We start from the raw sequence: 24987 nt of genomic DNA, 5'->3' as shown, positions 1-24987 counted from the left end.
GAATTAACCCCTAGGAAGGGTTCAGGGCGGCGGCTGCCGTAGCCGAATGGGTTGGTGCGTGATTACCATTCGGAATTCACAGTGAGGTCGTTGGTTCGAATCTCGGTGAAATCAAAATTAATAAAAACATTTTTCTAATAGCGGTCGCCCCTCGGCAGGCAATGGCAAACCTCCGAATGTATTTCTGCCATGAAAAAGCTCCTCATAAAAATATCTGCCGTTCGGAGTCGGCTTCAAACTGTAGGTCCCTCCATTTGTGGAACAACATCAAGACGCACACCACAAATAGGAGGAGGAGCTCGGCCAAGCACCTGACAGAAGTGTACGCGCCAATTATTTATTTTATTTTTAAGGGTTCAGGGGACAGTGGTGTGCTTGCAGAGCCTTCATTAGTCAGTTTATCAGCCAACTCGTTCCCTGGAATACCGCAGTATCCAGGCACCCAAAAAAGAGAAACTTTGTTGTGTTTTGCAACACTGTTCAGTTTTGTCTTACATTCATCGACTAATTTCGATACTACTACCCCGCCACCTTTTCTCAATTAGTCAGTATGCTACATTCAAGATGGCATAGACTTTCGTGAGGAATACCGTAGCCATCTGTCCATAGCGTAGAAGTACTTAGTATATTTATCTAAGTACCATCCAGATATGCTACCTTCGCTGGTTTGGGATGCGTCGGTGTAAAAAGTGGGCTAAAATCCCATTTATAGGTTCTCTGGGCTTAACCATTGATCTATATCTGGGATCAAAACGTCATACTTCCTACCGAGGCTAACGTAAGATACCCGATTGTCCGTTGGCATCGAGAAAAGTGTACACCGCTCCGACAGCTGGTCGCAAATCTGACAGTGGTCAGTGTTTTCTCCGTTTCCGCAGCCTTCGTTTCACTTGAGTATGTACGCCGCCTTCCGGATTTGAAGATCTAGGGGATAGCATTGAGGGCATAGCCAGATGTCGTACTCATAGCACCTGTGATACCCAAGCACACACTTCTCTGTATTCTGGTTAGGGGATTTACTCCGGAATTAACCACAATAGCCTTCCCCCAGACCACAGACCATATCCTACTAAAGGTTCTCTTACACTTCCAGAATATTCGAGAGACCTTCTGCTCGACGTGCATCTTTTAGGTCAACTTACGGTCTAGCGTTACCCCCACGTATTTAACCTCGGTGTAGTGATAGTAGCAGTGTTACTTCTATTAAGGTGGGTAGTAACAATCCTTCCAAATTGCGTTTCCAAGTGGAAAATACCAAGGTACTTTATATAGAATTCGTCGAAAGACCATGCTTTTCGCAACAATGATCTATCATGTTTAGGGCTACCTGAACTTTATTGCATATCTCTAGATACTAGTTACAGTCCTGAGATTCGTACGCACACATCATCTGCATAAAGTTGGACGTGTCCAATTTCCTCCAGATTGTTAAGAAGAGAGTCTACAATAATGCATTAAAGAAGGAAGAGAGTACATCGCCTTGTGGGCAGCTCTTCTTAAGCCCAACATTGACTCCTTCATCGTTTCCTCCATCTGTGATGAGCGGTTTCTTGGATAGCATAGAGTGAATCTATCTGACAATGATTTCTTCTATGAAAAGCTCATGCCTTCTGATAGAAAAGCTCAAAGAATCAAAGGTAGCATTGTCAAAAGCTCCTCCAACGTCCACAAAAACACCAAGAGCGTACTCCCTTGTTTCCAACCCTTTTTCGATGATGGTGGCGAACTCGTGTTTAGCCAATTCATAAGATTTTCCACTTTGGTAAACGTTTTGTTTGACATTGAAGGGGTTGCGACTTAGAACCCTCGTCCCAATGTGCTTCTCGACCATAAGTTCCAGACTTTTAAGCTAAAGCGATGTATGGCTTATAGGTCTGAAGTTTTTTTGGTACATCATAGTTGCCTTTGGCTGACTTCGGGACAAATACGACTTTCACCAAACGCCACATAAGTGTGTGCAAGACATGCCGTAAAGATTCTTTTCAGAACCTTCATTAGTTGTTCTCCGCCACGCTTAAGCAAGATTGGGTAAATCCCATCGGTTCCTGGGGAACTAAAGTTTACAAATGACGTGAAGGCGAACCTCATTGTTTTCTTGTTAACTATTCTAGATGCAATGAACCAACCACGTCTGCTTATAGTTATACTGACATGATCAGATTGATCGATATAGCTTTGGCCAACAACATTTCTGCAGCTAGGGAAATGTGTGAAAAGAGAACATTCTTCACTTTTGACTTTGAGTCAGTATAAGTACAATTAGGTTTGAGCAGTCAGCCTCGTTTAGTCATCCTGTCCCTTGCACAACCTCGGTGAACTCTTCCAATCCCCCAGCTCACTACAGAAGGTTCTTTAAGAATCCAAATTAGATTATCTAATTTTCTTCTTATATTCCTTTCAGTTCACCGTAGGCAGTCCAGTCCGCTTTCAACTGAGTTTTAAGAGCTTTGTTAAGAAGTTCCCTGGAAGTTTTTCGGAGTTTTGAAAATTCAGCACCCCACCAAGGGACTGGCTTACCCTCTCTTCTCCTACGTTCCGGCACACCTATAACACAAAAACACAGTGGGGTGAATTGTACTTGACTTTTGTGTCCACAGTTATTGTCCGGAGTTTGGGAACGTCGAGGATAAACTCTTTAAAGAGATAATCATATCGTGTCCAATCCGCTTTTCGATGATTTCGGCCTGCTGTCGTCGAGGTTGCCTTGACCGCAAGCTTAAACTCTATAACACGATGGTCCGACAGAGAATCTTTACTTTCCAACCAGTGATATGATGTGATGTTTTGTAGTTAGGTAATGTCAAATAAATGCCCCCTGAAGCTACGTTTCATGCTACCCCAGAGTGCGCCCTGTAATTTGCATCACATTCCACAATAATACCTAATCCCATGGATTCAGCGTATCTTACGACATCCATAACCTCCTCCGTAGGGAGAGGAAGAATAGAGTCAGAGGGAAAATAGGCCGAAACAACGATTGTCTCTACCTCTTTATCTTGACTGCAACTAAGTCTTGCCAACAAAATTGTCTGAACAAAGTGCAGTCGACGGTTTCTTCACATTCTATACCTAGACCGTATCACTCTCAACGATTCTGGGTCCACATAAGGAACCAGGTGGGAAGCGTTTCCATATTTACGATCCATCCCCGCCTTAGTATGTATATTGGTTTGATCTCCAGTATGTCATATCCAGTCCTTCGCTCAAGATATGGAGTTTGGAAATGATCTCATGATCTCATCCCTTGGAGGCCCAGGAATCAGCTTGCTTACCCTCACCAGTTTATAAATTTTGTTCGTTTGCTGGATGACAAACTTGCACCCTTCAAAAATTGACATCGCAGCCACAGTTTTAGTCAGGCATTCGACCGATTCATTCGTGCTCGACTCTCATTCGCTCGAATCTAGGAGCATCTTTTGACTTCCCTATAGCTTCCTAAATTTGGCTGTTCACAAAGTGCGACTGTCTTTGAGAAAATTGTTTGTGAGGACTTCCCCATCGCCACAGATCTCCACCATCAAACCGCTAGCCGCGGCTGGATCACTAGACGGACTTGGTGTTGCTCTCGCTCCTAAGCTCTTAGCTTCCGCAGCACTCGTTTCTCTGGGTTTGTTGGTACTAATACCAAGTACTTGATTGCTACAAGAAGCTCCTCCTGCACTCACTGCAACCTGTTGTCCAAGGTTGATTACTTGGTATCAGGTTTTCTTCGTCCTTTTTCCAACCGGTGCGCGCCCCGTTGCCCCATTTATCCAGTTGACCAGATCCCATGGGTCATTACCAGATATGTTCCTCATGACAGTTTCGGTTACAGGGGTGGACGAAAGCAAAAGAGCCGCAGGTCCAATTTGAGTTGCAGGCGGAGTAGCTTCGTTTGTCGTAGCCATAGCTCCCACTTCTCTCGCCGTCTTCGCGTTCTTCTGCCTTTGTCGCTTTCTCTGCTTTTGGATTTACTCCTTTTATCTCTTATCTCGCACCTGTTCAGTGTCCTTTGATACACTGGTACTTTCTGAGCGCGAACTTGGAATAACAATAGTCCCCGAAACTAGGACCATGGCAGGAACCATAACCACATCTGATTCCACCAAATTGCCTCCCGGAACAGACACTTTACTTATAGCCGTTAGAGCACTGGTACGTACCATACTTGCAAAAGTACTTTATAGACTTCACAAGATGATAGTTCTCAACATTGCAATATAGTTGATAGTTCTCAACATTGCAACGACCCTATTTTTAACTTTTTCATGTTAAATTATCAATTTCGTTTTAAGTCTATGATTACAAACATCTTACAGACTAGATATACAGAAAGTTCTTATATTAATATTAGTTTCTTAATGGCTAAATACAAAAAGGTTTCTTATGAATAATAAGAGTTAACCCGAGCTGCATAATATTCTGTTTGGTACATTAAAACGTATCTGCTCAAGTGATGATGGAAAGTTAATTCGACCACTAATAACATCGAAAATAAATATTAAAGGCTGAAGGTTTCGTTTACTTGCACGGGATTTCTGATTTATCAGCAAACAGCGAACATTGTAAGATGGATAATGTTCATCAAAATGAAGCGGTTGGAAGGCGTAACGAGTGAAAGTACGTTGTACTCACTCAGAGTGTGAGGCATAAAATAGATTCCAGATAATAGAAGTATAGTCCAACTTGGATCGGACTAGAAAATCAAACAACGTTTTACTAGTATAAGGATTCTTAAATCTCTCGCATGACGCTCTAAAAAACCTCTACAAATCTAGGAAAAGCCTTAGGAAAAATACAATTTATGTTGATAACAAAAGTAAAACCTGAATTAAAAAGCAGCCCTAGATCCAAGAATTCTTCAATAGTACATAGAAAGTTGAATGTTAAGGATAGAATAATTTGTGTCGATACGATTTTGAGTTTGCAACGGGGTTATTTGAAAACATTTGTTAATATTATATTAATCTATAACTAATTTTTTTATACTAATCTATAATCTAATATATGGGGCATTCTTCGCCAACCGGACACCCCCATCTGCCCAGAACAGTTTTTATAAAAAAAATTTTTCCCTATGCCGAAATAAAAGCTTATGTCATGTACTTTAATTTGTCATGTGGCACTTTTTAAATATTCAAGATGGACGACGAATATTGACAAATATGTTGGAAAACACCAAAAAAAATGAAGTAATTAGTTTGTTAAGAAAAGTAGAGAGAGAGATTCTGGTGCAACGTTCGACTGTTTCATTAACAGCACTAGTTCTTGATGTATTTCACATGTCAAACGGTACAGAAATAATTTGAACAAATTATAGAAAAGTCTAAACGAATAAACTATTAAAAATAAATCTGTCAAACAGTTCTTTTTAGAACTATTATCGCATCTGTTGTCGATATCGCTAAACTTCGTAAAACATTGTTTAACAGTTTTATTGACAGCACAAGTTCTGTATATGTCTTAATCGTTAAACTGTCTGGAGATTATTATAAAAAATTCTGAAAGAATAAATTAATATCTAATACCTGTCAAACAGTTCTTTTCAGAACTATTATCGCCTAAAAAATGTCGGGAAAATCGAGAAGAGATCGATGCATTAATCCCTTTAGAAAAGTAGGTCCATCTTGAATATTTAAAAATTGCCACATGACAAATTAAAGTACATGACATAAGCTTTTATTTCGGCATAGGGAAACATTTTTTTTATAAAAACTGTTCTGGGCAGATGGGGGTGTCCGGTTGGCGAAGAATACCCCATATATTTTTTTTATATTAACCTATAACTCATTTTTGCGGCTGCAGTAGCCGAATGGGTTGGTGCGTGACTACCATTCGGAATTCACAGTGAGGACGTAGGTTCGAATTTCGGTGAAACACCAAAATTAAGAAAACATTTTTCTAATAGCGGTCGCCCCTCGGCAGACAATGGCAAACCTCTGTGAGTGTATTTCTACCATGAAAAAGTTCCTCATAAGAATATCGGCCGTTCGGAGATGGCTTGAAACTGTAGGTCGCTCCATTTGTGGAACAACATCAAGACGCACACGACAAATAGGAGGAGGAGCTCGGCCAAACACCCAGAAAGGGTGTACGCGCCAATCATATACATACAAATTTTTTATACTCTACTTATAGAGATTATTTAAGTTCCTTTGTATTAAAAGAACATCTGACAAGCATGTAATGCTACAACAAAGTTTGAAGTCATTGGCGCAAGGTATAAATAGGTATATAATCTTTAAAACAACTTCGAATGTTATTACTAAAGAGGCCAAACAAGAGCGGCCCAAGAATTTACCTTGAGGCACACCAGTCGAGGCCACAAAGAGGTAATTTAACATATTAATTTCAATTTCTACAAAGAAAACTCTGTTGGTGAGATAACATCGCAGCCGCATTAGAAACATTGAGTGGAATTCCATGCATGCAAACTTGTGCCGTAGAATATTATGTGAGACTGAATCAAACGCTTTCGAAAAATCAATATAAATGGTGTCTACCTGATATCCGCTCTTAAATTCCGAGATAAAATATTCGAAGAAAACTGTCAGGTTGGTATGCCACCACAGACAAAACCACGTTGCAAAGAAGAATTTTTCTTTAATCACTTTTACGAAAAAATCTGAAAAGGTAGTTAATTTAGATACTGGGCGGTAATTCCTAACATAATTTTTGATACCAGATTTAAAAAACGTTGTAATTAAACCCAATTTCCAATGGTCAATAAGAACTCTAGACGAGAATGAAACATTGATGATGCAGGATAATGACTTAGTGAGAAACAACACTTCTAAAAATGAGGAGAGCCCCCCAAGGTCACTTTTCAAAGGTGTCTTTAGGGAAGAAATACCGATATTGAAAATTCTACATCTCTCTACTTGACAATTGCCAAAGATGACATAAAAAATGTACCGCTAAGAATTATTCACTATCGACATCTAGGCGTCAGTTTTGAAAGAGCAAATGACTTTTATTTATAAACGAATTTTCCCTTATATCTTGTGTTTGGTGTTAGGCCGGGCTCCTCCTCCAAATTGTAGTGTACATCTTTATGTTGTTCAACGAATGGGGAGAACTACGGTTTTACGCCACCTCCGAATCGCAGATGGTTTTTTTGAGAAGCTTTGCTATGGCAGAAATGCACTTGGAGGAAAAACTTTATCTATCAATTTGGTGGTTTGTGACCCCAGTGGATGGCGAACTCGAGCATTAAATTAGATTAAATTCTTTATGAGGTTTGCACTTCGACCTCATGGTCTTTTGTCCCCTCTATTTATCACAAAACTTTATCTAGACCCAGTTCCCTTATTAAACTCAAAATAGAGCTGGGTTAGATTGAACGTATGCCCCTTTTCCTGGCAGCAATTGGCCAAGATGTATCAACCTTACCCGCGCTATAGCGCTGCATTCCGAGAGAAAGTGCACTGGTGTCTGCTGAGATTGGTCGCTGAAACGACAATAGTCCGTAAACCAAATCCCGATTATGTGCAGATGACTTCGCAGTCTTCAGTGGCCTGTGAGAATGCCCGTAAGCATTGTCAGTTTATCCTTGGGGAAGGTTATGCGTCTCTTTTGGTTGTACCCTCCCACTAAGGATTTCGCCTGGCGTAGCCTCATGGTTTGGTGCCAGCAAAACTCTCTAGCTCTTCACTCCTGATCTTCTCCTTGACTGTGTGTTGTCCCATGTCAAGGAAGGACTCGGGTCTTATTAATGGCTAGGCTGCAGCCTCTCTCGCCAATGCGACCACTATTTCATTCCCAGTTATACTACTGTGTCCTGGGACCCGAATTAGCAGGAAGCAAATGTGTATTTCTAGTAGATTCAGTTTTTCGATACTCTCAAGGACCAGAGGGGATTTGATCTCACAGGTCGGTAGGACCTGAGTGCCGCCTCACTGTTACTCGGAACGGCAATTCGCTCATTTGGGAAATTTCTGTCTAAGTTTGTCTCTGTACATAGACAAATAACATATATCTCCGCTTGGAAAACTGGCCAAATGCAGGACTACTCCAGTTTCACTTATTGTTCAGTTCAATTTTGAACTTCTTTCCGAATTTGGTGACCTCTGTGATTTCATACATATATCGAATATATTGGTCGGCATCGGAACAATGAGCATTCTTTGCTAGTATTGTAATACTTTGAGGTTTCGCCACGAAACTCTAGGATTATGTTGAAAGGGCGAAATGGTCAAAATGGTCCTCGACCGAAGGTGTTTTTGTATCGTAGTTGCATGAGAACTATCGATATCAAGCTATCAAACATAGCTGAGAATGGTCATCATTAATCGTTTAACGCCAAAACAACGCTTTCAAATTGTAGAAATTTACTTTGAAAAAAATAATTAAATCTGTTCGCGAAGTTTATAGAGTACTAGCGGCATCATCGGTTTTTATTTCTTTCGAAATGAGGAAGGAGCTGCTGTTACGGTGAATGGCGATCCCTAACGAGACATGTAGACTGAACTGACAAAAAATAATCAGCTGAACATCGGCATTTGATTCCAAAAAGATGGCGCAATTTGATATACAGCGATTTATTGGACTGATCGAATAGTCGCGGGAGCTTTTAATACGCTGTGAGTCAGTCATGAAAAATTGTTGTAATTCGATGGGCAACTTACTTTTCCTAGTTTATGTACTCCATCTACTGTCCTAACAACAATATTTCTTACGACACTACCATTTCATGGTACGTTGTCTTCCTTGATCAATACTTGATCGATGCGTTGGTGGTTAGTACGGGGTGTGGTCCATTTCGATCGCTGCTGAAATTCCCTGATATATTCAGCTTGCCACCGATCCCAAATATTTTGCTGAATCGCCTGAGCGGTTTGAAAAAGATTAAGCAGCCCAACCTTGACATGTGATATTGTCGACTCTGTGATGGCGGCGAGGGCTCTGTCCACTAAGAAATGAACAGGGGTGAGCGCACGAAGATCATTAGTGTTAGATGAAAGTGGTGTTAGAGGGCGACTGTTCATCAGTGCTTTTGCTTGGCAGCAAACTGTGTGCAGTCCAAGTGTGTCATCCAAGTTGAGTAGATGCGAGCCGAGAGCACGATGGAGATAATATTTGGTGCATTTTACTACGGTCTCCCGTAGCAGATTTCGCAATGATGAAATGAATGATTGATGTGTGCAAAATTTCGTAGAAATTTGTTGTAGTTGTTCACATATTTGTGTTAGCAATGATGTCCCTCTGTGGTGATGTTATGAGATAATTGCCATGTTTTCTGCGCTCTAGTAGGATGTCATCGGTAAATGTTGGATTGCTAAGCCACTGACAACTACCTTTGAGTAGGAATTTAAGACCGAGAAACCAAAAACTGTTGGCAGTAATGCTCTTTACAGTTGCTCCTCGTGAAACCAAGTCCGCCGGATATTCTTCTGATGGAACGTGATGCCACATGAAGCCCCAGTTGACTGCTGAGATTGACACATCCCACTCTATTTGACACGAATGTAGTGCAGTGATATGCCTCGCATTGCAGCCATGATACGGTGATGGTTGAGTCAGACCAACCGAGCACGTTGCTTGGAGACATCTTATGAGACCATGTAATGACTGAATGTAACAGTTCTGCATGCAACGTGGCAACGCAAAGCTTCAGCCTTGGCAGGGTGATTACCTTCATTGGAGCTACGCGTGGTTTCACGCAGATGAGTGTAAGAAGCAAAGCGAATGAGTCTGGTGGTGAACTAGGACCAACAAACAGTCGGTGCACTCGCGTATTCGCACCAACGTCACTGTTGACAGCTATGATTTCGAGGTTGTAAGAGACTTCGTTTATCTAGGAACCAGCATTAACACAGATAATAATGGCAGCCTTGAAATATAAGAGAGATTCTTGAGAGATCTTTTTACCAACAAGTGATACTTTGGACTAAGTAGGCATCTGCGTAGTAAAGTCTCCTCTCGACGAACAAAACTAACACTCAAGGTTCTCTTTAATGTATGGCGCAGAAGCGTGGACGATGACAATATCTGCTGAGGCGTCACTTGAAGTGTTCGAGAGCAGGATTTTTGGAGCTTTGTCCGTCCATAGCGGTGAATTTCGCATGCGATGGAGCATCGAGCTGAATAAGCTTTACGACGACATAGACATCGCGCGACATAGACGTTGGCTGGGTCATGTCGTCCAAATGGATATAAGCGCCCCGGCTCTGAAAGTATTCGATGCCATACCAGCTGGCGGCAGCAGAAGAGGGGGAAGGCCTCTTCTGCGTTGGAAAGATCAATTGGAGGAGGACTTAGTTTCACTTGGTGTTCTCAACTGCTACCGGTAAGCACGAGAAAGAAACGACTGGCGCGCTTTGTTTAACTCGGCGTAAGCAGTTATCGCACCAATCAAGAAGAAGAAGGTTGAGGATTTGCCATTAATTGCTGGAGACACAGCATATATGAAGGCGCCTGCATAAGCCTTGCAGCGTGCATCCGCGAAGGCGTGAATGGTAGTTTCTGCGTCGTAGACCATAAACGGTAGGAGCTGAATACGCTCGATGAATGATAGCTGATGGCAAAAGTTTTTCCATTCTGTGTCAATTGATTGCGGAAAACTTTCATCCCACGAAAGACGCAATAGTCGCAGTTGCTGCATTAGTATTTTGCATTTTACGTTAATAGGACGTAGCAAGCTAAGCGGATCAAACCTGCTGGATATTTGTGGCAGGATCGTGTGCTTAGTGATTTTTGTTGATTGATGATTTAGTGGAGTGTATGAAAACACGAAACAGTATTCTATCGGGGGCCATTTTAGGCCTATAGCCTTGATGTACGCCTTTTCATCAACATTTTTGATTTGCTTTCTATCTGCTGGTGCTACATCGGCAATAATGTCATTAGAGTTAGATGTAAATTTCTGAAGTGGAAACTGTCTGGCGTTTAACAAACTTATTATTTCTGTTTTTATGGTGTTGACTTCATCGATTGTAGCTCCACTAGGCGTTCGGTTATCGCGTATAGTGAAAGGTGCTCCAATAGGATAGACTGACATGTTTTCATGAACTACTTGTTATAGATATAGAACTGCCAAGACTGGTGTATTCCGCCACAGGATGCACTGCCACTTGGTATCGATTGGACCGACATTTACTTGCCTATACATTTTTGCTTTCGATTATCATCTTGTACCATAGTTGCCTTGATGTCATCTTGTAAAGTCAGCCCAACAGGAAGGATGCTCTTGAGAGCGATTTCGTTGGAGATGCTATAAAGGCATCGAACACCACTCGCAGTTTGGTAGTAGAGCTGTCATATTTTCTGATACAATGGTTGGAAATGTATGTACCCACTTTGCCAGAGAATTCATGTGGATCCACTCGTATCATATGCTTAAGCTCTATATATTCCTGCAAGATTTCGGTGTACTCAGGCTAGAGCGCACTGTGGGTGCGATGGGTTTTCGGCAAATGGTAGACGAACGACGAATTTCTTCGTGAGCGGAAGGCTAGTTGTATGTTTACGAATTGTATGGTGCTGGCATCGCATTCTTCGTCAGATGAGGTGCGCTTGATGATGGCTTTTATCTTAAAATCTCCAGAACCGTTCTAAACACGCGTCTATGGATGGTTGGCGGATTCTAGCAAGGACACTGCTGCTGATAATAATAAAGATGATGGCGCTGAACGTGTGTTAGTTGCTTCAGCCACTATCTAACCCAGTCCAGTTTTGTACAATGCTGGTTGGCATTTTCTAATCCTTATTTGACCAACTAACAGGTGGCTGTGAGTCTTAATGAAGAAGTGTGTGATGAGGTTCGTTGCTTTCCTGACATTGATTGGTTGATGGGCAACTTGATGCTGCGTGAGGCAATTGAAGCATAGGCGGTCATTCTTAACTAGAATGTGTTGTATTTAGCACTGCGTCGTATTTAGCACCGTAAATTTGCTGCATTTGAAGGCAAGATGCCTGTTGGTTTCGTTGCACAGCAAAACTCTCTGGTTTTTGATTTTGACCTTCGAGATTTTGTTTTTGTTGCAGTTGATCTACCCTTGTCTAGTGAGTCCTTGTTGGCATCGATGATGTTCACTGTTGGCATCGGCGCTCGATGAAACTGCCGAGATCATTCCTTGATGGCACCTGGAGACTAGAGGAGCTTGGTTCGTCATAGTTGAAAGCTATATCTTCCTCCCATTTTTCTTGAATGTCTCGCTCCAATTTTTCGACTACTAATTGGTGCAGTATGCCATCCGCAATTCGGTTTGACGAGGCAAAGGAGTGCATTGCGCGGAGATGTGTATTGATGGAGTCAATGAATTCCCTCACTGTCGACACGTTACTGCTACGTGTTGCTGTTCAATATTGCTTGCAGATGCAATTGAAAAATGTATCTTTTGTTATCGTATCTGGTTACAAGCAACTCGATGGCACGTTTATAGTTGTCGCTAGTACTTTCTAGCGATTGAACCACACGAAAGACATCGTGAGTGAGGTACGAGCGTAAATATTGGAATTTCTCTAAGTTCTATAACTGAGCGTTATTGTGTACAACAGCTGCTACTCTATGTAGCTGCTACTAAATTTGGTTAGTTGCGGTTTTGGTAAGCTATGGCGGGGCACTCTAGCGGACGTAGTTGATGGTGTCACCACCCGTTTGACATGTGTTCAATGATGACACTCTTTACTTCACAAAAGGAGTCTTCGAGTGCCATGCGGTGACTGATTTCCAGCTGAGATTCGTCTAGCGATTCGAGCTATGTCTGCAGATCCTCAAATGTGTAAAAATGGTGCTCCACAAGTTGTAGATTCGCCTCTAATTGGTATGGTGACAGAGCAGAGTGGGTGTTTCCACTACGAAGCAAAAATAAAAACACGAATATTTAAACTTGTAAATTTATTGATAGCGCATGGTATGCACAAGTATTTAGTGGATTGTGTCATACATAGTTTGGTATGCTCTTATAAACCTATTTGCTATGATATGCGCCGCTGTGCGTTGGTCTAGAAATTTACATGTTATAATTCAGATTTTACATATACTAATACACAGATTTTACATAGACTAATACACATCTAATCTCTTCTTCTTAATTGGCGCGATAACCACTTACGCGATTTTGGCCGAGTTTAACAAAACGCGCCAGTCGTTTCTTTCTCGTGCTAACCGGCGCCAATTGGACGCACCATGTGAAGCCAAGTCCTTCTTCACCTGATCTTTCTAACACAGAGGAGGCCCCCCTCTTCCTCTGCTACCACCAGCTGGTACAGCATCGAATACTTTCAAAGCCGGAGCGTTTGTATCCATTCGGACGACATGACCCAGCCAACGTAGCCTCCAGCAATTGTACGCTCTTATAAAAAATTGTGCTTGAGCGATTAAGTTCTACGGCTCGTACGATGCTCACCAACATCAGGTTAAAGAAGACACAAGACAGCGAGTCACCTTGTCTGAAACCTCGTTTGGTATCAAACGGCTCGGAGAGGTCCTTCCCAATTCTGACGGCGCTGCTGGTGTTGAGCAACGTCATTTGTTTTATGGGGATACCAAATTCAGACATCGCGGCATACAGATAACTCCTTTTCGTACTGTCGAATGCAGCTTTGAAATCGACGAAAAGATGGTTCGTGTCGAATCTCCTTTCGTGGATCTTTTCTAAGATTTGGCGTATTGTATATATTTGGTCCATGGTAGACTTTCCAGGTCTAAAGCCACACTGATAGGGTCCAATCACCTGGTTAACGGTGGGCTTCAGCCTTTCACACAATACGCTCGCTAGAATCTTATGGGCGATATTTAGAAGACTAATCCCGCGGTAATTGGCACAGATTGCCGGATCCCCCTTCTTATGGATTGGGCAGAGCACACTTAAATTCCAATCGGCAAGCATGCTTTCATTCGACCATATTTTGCATAGGAGCTGATGCATGCACCTTACCAGCTCCTCGCCGCCATGTTTGAATAGCTCAGCCGGTAGTCCGTCGGCGCCTGCGGCTTTGTTGTTCTTTAGCCGCGTTATCGCTATTCTTACCTCGTCATAGACGGGCAGCGGAACGTTAATTTCGTCGTCGTCGATTGGGGTATCGGGATCTTCAAATTCTCTGTGGCAGGCGCAGCTGTCACTGTTTAACAGGTTCGAGAAGTGTTCCCTCCATAATTTAAGACTGCTCTGGATGTCAGTCACCAGTTCGCCGTCTTTGTTCTTATAGGAAAACGCCCCGGTCATAAAACCTTCTGTCAGCCGCCGAACTTTCTCATAGAATTTTCGGGTGTTGTTCCTGTTGGCCAGCATCTCAAGCTCATCGCACTCATGTATTTCAGCCTCTCGTTTCTTCAGTCGGATAATACGTCTCTCTTCCTTTTTTAACTCTCCGTAGCGATCCCAAATGGCTCGCGTTGCGCCCGATCGCAGTGTGGCTCTATAGGCGGCATCATTTCTTTCTGCGGCAGCATGATACTCCTCGTCGTACCAATTGTTTTTTCGTGCTTGCCGGAATCTGATTTCTTCTTCGGCGGTGGTACGTAGAGAACGAGAACTGTTGCTCTCTGAGAGTAGCAGTGAGAGTCGAGTGGCGAATCTTCTGCCTGTCTGCTGTGATTACAGCTTTTTGATGTCGAACATTTTTTACGTAGGTAGATGTACATTTTTCGCTGCACAGAGGCGTGTGCGCAGTTTTGCTGCAACAAGGTAGTGATCCGAGTCAATGTTGTGTCCTCGGATCGTACGTGCATCTAATACACTAGATGCGTGTCTTCCATCCATCACAACATGATCGATCTGGTTTCTCGTTTTTCGATCAGGGGACAGGTAGCTTGGTGGATTTTTTTATGCTGCAGTCTGGTGCTGCAGATTACCATGTTTCGGGCCCCGGCGAAGGCGATCAGCCTCTGTCCGTTACCGGATGAATTTTCCGACTGTGGGACCAAAAATTCCCTCCTTGCCCACCCTGGTGTTGAAGTCGCCAAGCACGATTTTTATGTGGTGGCGGGGGCAGCGCTCATAGGAACGTTCCAAGCGCTCATAGAAGGAATCTTTGGTCACATCGTCCTTCTCTTCCGTCGGGGCGTGGGCGCAAATTAGCGATATGTTAAAAAACGGGCTTTGATGCGGATTATTGCGAGACGCTCGTCCACCGGAGTGAACGACAGTACTTGGCGACGAAGTCTCTCTCCCACAACAAATCCGACACCGAATTTGCATTCCTTTACATGACAGCTGTAGTAGACGTCCCAAGGGCCTATGGTTTTCTTACCTTGCCCCGTCCATCGCATCTCTTGGATGGCAGTGATGTCAGCCTTTACTCTCGGGAGGACATCAACCAGCCGGGCAGTGGCACCTTCCCCATTAAGGGACCGGACATTCCAGGTGGCTTTGTAAGGCTTTGTAATTCTTTTCATTGGGGGGAATTTTTAAGTGGCGGTTCCCAAACCCAGCGCACAACCAGCTATGCTGGAATGCTTCGCCTTCTCACGTTAACTCACTCCCGTACGGGTATTCGGGAGCTACCCAGAGGATACGTGGGCTAATCCCGGACGTTATGAGCTGCTTGAACCATATGCAGAAGAATCGTCCTGGCCACTCCAAGTGGATGGCGATCAGTAACTTTCCCCACTTGCGTGGACTTCTACACATAGAACCATCCTCCAGATACACATCTAATACATCCAATACACATCTAATACAGTTGAGAAAAAATAATTTTCGCTTATCACTAAGAACATTTCTGGTACCCATTGCAATAATAACAATGAAAGAATGAAAAGCGAAAAGAATATTATAAGGTGGTAAGAAAAGCGTCGCTGATTGTAGTGGTATATTATCAGCAAGAGCGCAGCCAATGCAACTAGTATGTTGTTGATTATGGAGTTATGTATGTGCGAGTGTGCATATACTAACGGCTGCAATTTGTGCAATCCCAACCGCTGATGATATTAGATAACTATAATGAAAAAGCGAACAGGAAAAATAATTCCAACAATATTTCTGTTTGTGTTATCATTCTAAGTTCTCCAGCTCTTTAAACAACACCCTACAGAATCAAGAGGTTGTAATCTAACTTTCAACGTAAATTTTTCTTCGAATCCAACACTCGTCATCATTTTACCACCAAATGAAAGTTATAAAATTGTGCGTAGCTAGGAGAAACATGCATAGAATAATAAACATATTTTTTTAATTTCACAGACTCAAGGACAAATTCACTATCCCAATTTTGCCGCCAGTCAGCGTTGATGTAGCGTTATAAAAATGTGAGGTCATTAGACAACTGCAAAAACTTTTACATGATTGCGATCAATTGAAATTGTTCAAGAGTCTACTGGGAATGATGCCGTCGGATGATCACAAAGTAGTTAATAGACGGGGTATTGAAAGCACGTACATATGTACATATGTAGATGTCATCAAGAGGATCGAAATACTTAAAAATATTAAACAACTTTTTCAGTCATCATGTTCATGTCATCTTCAGTATGTAGCTCATTATTTACTGCTGCGACAACATAAAACCCAAACAATTTTCATATATAATGTTTACACAATTACCTCATCATTCGTAAAAACCGAGTACTTCTTTAAGATTTTTCTGTGTGTCACTAGCCTGCGTCTTCAAAAGTTTTAACCCTGCGGTGTTGTATTATCACTCGCCTACCTGCTTAAATCCCTGAAAATGGAAAAAGGTTCAGCACCTTTAAATTATGGGTAAGCGAAAACCATAACAATAAACCAAAATCAAATAGAACTCTATTTCACAGCAGAAAATAATGATGGCTTTGCTCGTATACACCATAAACAGTAGTCCATATGAACAGTGGGAAAAATGGGCAAATATGAATTTTGCTAAACATTTTTTTCCTTAGTTAGCTGAAACCTTGATATTTGGGTTTTTTTTTTTGGGGTTTTCATAGGTTTTATATATTCGATAAAATTTAGTCTAAAATGAAGCATTTCAACAATACTTTTCAGTAATACTTACATACTTTAATCAAGTATTTATCTACAATGAGAGAACAACAAGGAATGAACTGAAATTTGTATAGTACGAAATGTCGAAGACATAACCTTATTTTCAGCTAATGGCAGCTTTTGTTAACATCATTAGTATCTGATTCTGCGCGCACTTATACAGAGCAGCTATAACAATCACCATTAGCTACGACTGTCGCCATTCTGTCGGACACTTATAAAACATATTCACATACATTATGACATATATGTGTATGCATTTCCGAAGATACGGGCACTTGTCGCGACAAAAATTGAGGGTTCAGGCACGTGAGGGAAGATGTGGTGAGCTCGTTTTATAAATGAACGAGCCTTGCTTTCAGAAATATGCGCTTGAATTTACGAATGAAATGGTTTCTTTCCACTAAAGAACATTTAAGAATGCTGAGCGCATTCTTCTGCGCTAATTGTTTTAATAAGTACACTATTTGGAATATCGACTGTGGGGTGGTAGTAAATTTGATTGAGTAAATAATGAATGAAGGGTATATTATTTTTTAACCTCTTTTTCTTGTACAATTGTACAGTTAGCGGACGTGTTTATAGATCCCTCTGCAAAGTAGCTACCCAAACTCGGTGAAATATCCTGCACTTTTGAAAACAAAAGTTTGTAATATACAGTTGCGGACAAAACTCTCCGTATGACCTTTTTTTCTTAATTTCTCCCGATCTAAAGCATCTAAAAGAAATGTAATGATGCAGTTTTGTTTTAAGTTCAACGATTGGACTTTGTAAAACGTGCACGCGGTGGTCATGCAAAAGAAATCGAATTTCATACTTAAATGTATATGTTCAAGCTCGATAATAAAAAAAAATTAGTTGAAAAAGTCAAACCGTTTGTGTTTTATTCAAAAAAGTTCAAAAGTTGAAGCGCTCTTACTGAAAAACCCTATATTAATACGGAGAGCAAAATTTTGTCGTACCTTTGTTTGGTATTTATAGTCAGAGGAAAAAGTTGAAACATATGTATACCAATGGATAGCATATGTGGATACGGTTTGCACAATGTATTAATATATTATATATACATAAGTGAATAGGTGCAGATAAAATTAATCACACCATTTTACCTGTATTATGATATATCATGCTATAATATGTATCATGATATAAAAGTTGATGAAACCACTGGAAACTTATATATTAAGAATCAATCTATTATAAGTTTGGTTCAGAAATTTTGATGGCCATGGATTAATTAATGATTATTTTTTATTATGCTTTTTCAAACAAAATAAATATTTTTTCGTAATAAAAGAATAAAATTTGATTCAGAAATTATGATGGTCATGGATAAATTAATGATTGTTTTTTTATGGTTGCTCAAAAAAAAATTAATTTTTTTTCCCGTAATACATGAAATTAAATGTTTCCAATTAATGAATAAAAAAAAATTATGATATTTGAAATACACAAATATAGGATCGCTTAATACAGGTAAAATGGAATATTTTTCACATTTAATTTTACTACATCTTTCCAGGTTTCAACATAAGCTATCCATTTATATATGTTTCAACTTTTTTCTGTGACTATAAATACTAAAAAAAGGTATGACTAAATTTTGCTCTCCGTATTTATATAACGTCGAATAACGTCGAAATTTCGACGTATGGGCGATCCTATTATAAAAAATCGAGTGCATACATATTTGCATATGTCTCATTATATGGCGCTCTAACAGCGTAACTTATTATTTTTTTATTTAATTGGTAGGTACATCCTTTTTTGGGTGTTTGGCCGAGCTCCTCCTCCTATTTGTTGCGTGTGTCTTGTTGTTGTCCCACAAATGGAGAGACCTACAGTTTTAAGCCGATTCCGAACGGCAGCTATTTTTTTACAATATGAGGATCTTTCATGGCAGAAATACACTCGGTGTAACTTAGATTTTAATAAATAACACAGGCCTGCATAATCTCGTTTTTTTAGAGTTTCTAAAACCGCTATGGGTGTTTCCTGAAGGTTTTTTTTTGCTGAAAACGAATATGACCTTGAAAATGCTCCAGCACGTCGGGATTTTGGGCAATTTGAGGTTAAATAGTCAAAAAATGAGCAAGGTAAAACAGTATAACTTTTTTTATATTAATCGCAAAAATATTTTAAAAAATGGACCTTTAAGCTAAGGAGTACTACTTTGCGATGCCGTTGTGGAAAATTAAAAAAAAAACTTAAAAAAAAAAACTTTACCTTGCTGAAAAAAAAATTTTAAAAATGGCCAAAATCTGCATTTTTTGACTATTTAACCTCAAATTGTCAAAGATCCTGACGTGCTGGAGCATTTTCAAGGTCATATTCGTTTTCAGCACAAAAAAGCCTTCAAGAAACACCCATAGCCGTTTTAGAAACTGTACCTCGCAGGACTGTGTAATCAACCGCTTGTGGTCCGATCAAGTGTGGGCTTTCGTGCGTGAATATGAGTGCTAATGAAGTCATGGTGAAAAGATTTTTCTGTGCTCTGAGGCTCTGAGCCAGTTTGACAGATATGCCGACGTCATTTGGCCTGTGTTTTACAAAATTTAGCTTGTTGTAATGATATAGGATAAAAATCATCACAGCCAATGCTCATACCATTGGTTTGTTTACGAATGTGGTGAATACAAACGTGCGAAGCTACAAATTGTTTTTTTAATTCAAATTGCAATATTGCTAAATTCAATTTATGTAAAACTTACAACTTTTCACAACTGTCTAACTATGCAGCAGCATTCGCGCACCATTTCGTAGCTTTCAGGCCAAAGAAAAAAAGGGTTTAAAGTAATTTTGCGCAATATGTATCATTCTACAGATGTAAATTATATGAGATATGAACTCGCTGAATCCAAGGTGGGATGTGACCCGCGCCTATTAGGTGGATTTGGCAGCCGAGGGACTAAACAAGGCTGTCTTCTAACGGAGCCCTCCTGATATCAGGCCGCCTTAGGTTGTAACGGTGGCCCTGCCATGGTATGGGGCGCTGCTATGGTCGACCGGATATTTCCCCTTTATCCTCTTTGGTCACCACGTACGGCGACATGCGCAGATCCCTTGGCGGGGCAGGTGACCGTACGAACCAGATGTAATGCTTAAATCAAAAAATCAAAATTCGGATGACAGAAAAAAACCATGAAACAAACGGACAACACGACTGGAAAACATACGGAGGCATTGGCAGCTCGGACTGATATACAAATGAACACGCGGACAAAATCACAGGACAAGGAAACAGATAGACGGGAAAAAGGGACAGACGCACTTAACAAACAGTCGGACAAATGGGCAAGACGTACGAGCAATGACGAACTGAGGATGACTGGGTCATCCTCAGAGGATAAGCTCTTGGCCTCCAGCCAAGAAACAGTTGAGGGAAAAGCTGTGGGCCACAGCACGCCAACAACTATAAATCAACCAACAACATCCGCTAAAGCCATGGCGTGGTAATAAAGGTCCCTCGAGGTATAAACTCTACCAGAGGTCTCTCGCTATCCTTGGCAGGATTCGAAAAAACGAGACTGAAGGTAAAAGTCATCCCAAAGATGAGACCGAAAAAGCAAGATGTCAAAAGGTGGTTGACGAATATTTGGCACTCCAAGCTGCCAATAAGAAAGATGCCAAAAAACGAAACCAAGCGATTTAGTGAGGGGCACGGGACCATCTTCAAATGGCATTGGTAGATGAAACATCTAACCGCGGAAAACCAGTGCTTGACAAGTGGTCAGAGATAGAGGCACGGTTGTCTCGTATAGTCGTCGACCATGTCATGGCGAACCCGGAGGGTCAAACACCAGGTTTCGACTTGGTAGGGGTAGTTCGCGGTTACCGTATCATTAAATGCGACGACCAATTCTCACTGCATTTTCTGACAAATGTGATTGGTAAAATCCAGAACAGCTGGGAAGGCTTGAAACTCACGCTAATTCCGACTAGCGAGATTCCATGAAGGCCGAGGGCTCGCACCTGGGTGCTCAACATGGAGTTTGAAGCCAATTAACTAATCTTATAAATGTTTATCATGTTCGGACGTGTTAACACCTCGCTCTCGAGTGCAACCTCCTTAAAGGGGTAAATCTTTAATTTAAAAAATCTTTAGTTCGCGAAATAGACGCTTCAACGTGCTAAACACAACTTAGTATTGTTATTAAAAACAAAAATACAGCAACATAAGTGAAATAAACAATATAATATAAAAGAGTATAAAAACAACGATATAAACAAAATTAGAATGCCAGTAGGGCGCACTCCACCCCGTGAACGGAGTATACCGCTATCTACCGCGCACACAACAAATACAAATCAGTGTTCAACTTACTCTGATAAAACAGAAATAGAAACAAGAGAAACGATGGTTAAAATAAGAGAATCAACAATTCCGCTATCGTGGAGTGATCAATGTAAAACACCAATAGCGTTAACGGCTAATCACCATCACGTGGAGAATCCGGTAATAAAGACTACTTTGGCGCCCTACAACTATCCGCAAGAGAGAGCAATTACATCATGCACGACAGCAACAGGTACTCACTACTCCATTATCACTACATCTGCAACAGCTCTAAGCTCAACAACAACTTCATCCACTTCTGCTAAACCAATCCATGTATCTTCAACTCTCTTTCAAACTGCAACACGCAGTGCTGAATGTAACGCACCAACTACACTGATCGCATCGTCATCAACACCAACGCACAATACCAGAATGCAAATGCAAAACGAAAAAAAAAGACTTTGTGCAATCACAGTTAAAGAGAAACTGAGATAAGCAATCACCAAACAAACTCGAACTCTCAAATAATAACAAAAAACAAAAGAACAGTATGCAAAGCTCTACACAAACAACTCTACAAGAGTATTGGTTAGGCAACCCAGCTTTACCAAATAGGTTCGATCTCTTGGAGGTAGATAAAGAGCCAAATATCAATGAGCCAGAAAGTAACCCAGTAGAATAAGATTCAGGTACGCAGCGTGCGCAAAAACCGCCACTAATATATGTACAAAATGTATGTACCCTAACAAATGCATTGAATTCCCTGCCAAATACTAAATTTGAAATAAAAGTTCTTAGCCGAAACTAAATTAAAATCCAACCGAAAGAAACAACACATTACACAAAAATAATAGACTTACTAAAACAAAAAAAAAAAAAAAATTTTATACATTTACACCACAAGAGCTTGTTGCTTAGAGTATTTTTACGACAGATGCATCACTCGACTCCTATCGAAGACATAAAAAATGAACTTTTTGAACTAGGTCATGAAACAACAAATATTCACAACGTACAAATTAAAAACGCTTCGGGAATAAAACAACCTCTGCCACTATTTTCCATTCAACTAAAATTAAATGAAAACAATAAAGACATATACATTATAACTCATCTACTCCACTGTAAAACTAGTTTTGAGCCACCACGTCAAAAAAGAACAATTCCTCAATGTACAAACTGTCAGAGATACGGACATACAAAAAACTACTGTATGGTAGATCCAGTCTGCGTTAAATGTGCTGGTAAACACAAGACAAATATGTGTAAAATTAAGAACAAAGCGGAAACAGACCAAATTAAATGTGCTTATTGTGGCGAAAACCATACAGCTAATTATAGAGGCTGCGAAATCTACAAAAAACTCCAAGTACAAAGATATCCGACACTACGCAAAAAAGAAATTCACGCCGCACAAGAACAAGGTAATAATGAACATCACCAGGAAAATCTCGGCACTAATACAAATCAAACCCTTATACCAGGCGAAAACATTAACAAACGAATTTAACAACCCTAATAGTACCACATCAAGTATAGATGATTTAACTGAACTTAAAACTATGATGAAACAATTGATAACACAAATGGCCACCATGATGAACATTGTAACCATACTGGTATCGAAGCTAGATGGTCGCACTAAGTAAAATAAAAATAGCAATTTGGAACGCAAACGGACTTACGCGCCACGAACTAGAACTCAAGACTTTTATTCTAAACAAAGCAATTGATATTATGCTAATATTCGAGACTCATGCAACTCATAAAACTTTTGTAAATATACCCAATTACAACATAAATCACCCAGATAACAAGGCTCACGAAGGAACTGCAATAATCATCAAAAAAACAATTAAATACCACGAACTTGATGGTTATAGAAAAAATAACATACAAGCAACGACAGTTTCAATAAATAGCTTCAAATGGACCAATAACAATATCAGCAGTATACTGTCCGCCAAAATTCAATAACACAAAAGATCAACACCTGGAATATTTAAACGGACTAGGAAGTCGATATATCGCTGGAGGTGACTACAATGCAAAAAATTCTATTTGGGGATCAAGGATAACAACTTCGAAAGGCCGAAAATTACTAGACGCTATAAGAGAAAATAATGGACACTTCATAAGCACCGGAGAGCCGACGTACTGGCCTACAGATATCAGAAAACAACCAGATTTAATTGATTTATGTATTGTTAAAAATATTCCACAATCCCATATCACCATTAAGTCATGTTTGGAGCTATCTACCACTTCTAATGATAATTCTTGGATCTCTGTACCAACAAACTTTTAGAGGACTATATAATAATAAAACAGACTGGAATTACTTCCGACAAAGTGTGGAACCACAATTGACTATAAATATTTCATTAAAAACGGAAAACGAGATTGACTCAGCAATAGCTTTTTTCAACGATTCCATCATCAAAGCCCTCACCCTTTCGACACCAAATATAAAAATTCAACAAAAAGAGTCTATTCCAATACATATCAAACAAAAAATTCAACAAAAAAGAAAACTCCGTAAAAAGTGGCAAACTACTAAACATCCCGAAGATAAGGCAAAACTTAACAAATCAACAACTGAATTAAAAACATTATTAAAACAACACCAGGATAAAAAGCTTGAGAATTACATACATAACTTGGGGGCCACGGCAGTTAACAATTATTCTCTACAGCAAAACACATCACGGAACTTGGGCAAAGACCAATAAAGAGAAGGCAAACACACTAGCTGAACACTTTAAAATAATATTCTCCAACGAAAAAGACAACCAGCACATTGAACAAAATGTAAATACGAGTAACCCAGAAAAGAGAATGAAAATGACAACCTCAGCAGAAATCAGATACCATTTGAAAAATCTGAACAGTAAAAAAGCACCGGGCTTCGATCTAATAAATGGTAAAATACTAAAAGAACTACCTGATGTAGCAATTACATCTATACGACAAATATTCAACAGCATATTAAGGACACAATGCTTCCCACGCCTCTGGAAAGTTGCACAAATAACGGCAATCCCCAAACCAGGTAAAAGTGCATCAGAAATGACATCATATTGCCCTATCAGTCTCTTGCCCATTCTTTCAAAAGTGTTTGAAAAAATACTCTTTGCCAGATTGGACAAAATTCTGATAGAAAAAAATATGATACCAAGCCATCAATTTGGATTTAGACGACAGCATTCAACTGTGCAACAAGTCCACAGAGTTATAAACAAAATATTAAATGATATGGAAAATAAAAGGTTATGCATAGCTGTCTACCTGGATATTGCAAAAGCTTTTGACAGGGTTTGGCATAAAGGACTTCTACATAAGCTCAGCCAAATATTACCACGGAATGACTTCACCATTCTCAAAAGTTATCTGGAAAACCGACATTTTTTTTATAAAGTTCGAAGACGAATGCTCAAGCATGATGCAAATGACAGCAGGTGTACCCCAAGGTAGTGTCCGAGGGCCTCTATTGTACCTGATATTTTCAGCAGATATACCGATCCCAACCACAAAAAATTGCATGATAGCCACATTCGCGGATGACACGGTTTTAATGGCATCGGATAAAATAGAAAAAAACGCGACTGACATTCTTCAACAAACAATAAATAACACCGTATCATGGTTCGATAATTGGGGAATAGAAGTCAACAAAGATAAAACGGTACAAGTAATATATACAAGCAGAAAGCTTAAGAAACATAAATTAACAATAAAAAACAATGAAATAAAAATCCCTCCTAGTGCAAAGTACCTTGGTATAACTATAGATGAAAAACTAAATTGGAAACGACATAAACA

General features: G+C 40.2%; 2 protein-coding genes across 2 annotated transcripts in view; one reads left to right on the top strand and one right to left on the bottom strand.

Moving 5' to 3' along the window:
- LOC129250150 (43 kDa receptor-associated protein of the synapse homolog) overlaps positions 1–16570 on the bottom strand; it is a 45595-nt gene extending 29025 nt beyond the window's left edge. Inside the window, exon 1 of the mRNA XM_054889794.1 lies at positions 16467–16570. Coding sequence (XP_054745769.1) covers positions 16467–16474 — 8 coding nt within the window. The 5' untranslated portion in view covers positions 16475–16570. The remainder of the gene's footprint in view (positions 1–16466) is intronic.
- A 4553-nt stretch (positions 16571–21123) lies between these two features.
- LOC129250149 (uncharacterized) lies at positions 21124–21660 on the top strand. Its single transcript, XM_054889792.1, has one exon. It carries the CDS (start codon positions 21124–21126, stop codon positions 21658–21660), a length of 537 nt encoding a protein of 178 aa, XP_054745767.1.
- The last annotated feature ends 3327 nt before the right edge of the window (positions 21661–24987 follow it).

Source organism: Anastrepha obliqua, chromosome 6 (assembly GCF_027943255.1).
Source record: "Anastrepha obliqua isolate idAnaObli1 chromosome 6, idAnaObli1_1.0, whole genome shotgun sequence".
NCBI classification, from domain to species: Eukaryota; Metazoa; Arthropoda; class Insecta; order Diptera; family Tephritidae; genus Anastrepha; species Anastrepha obliqua.
Note: the sequence above shows the minus strand (reverse complement) of the source record. Positions and strands in the feature narration are given on the sequence as shown.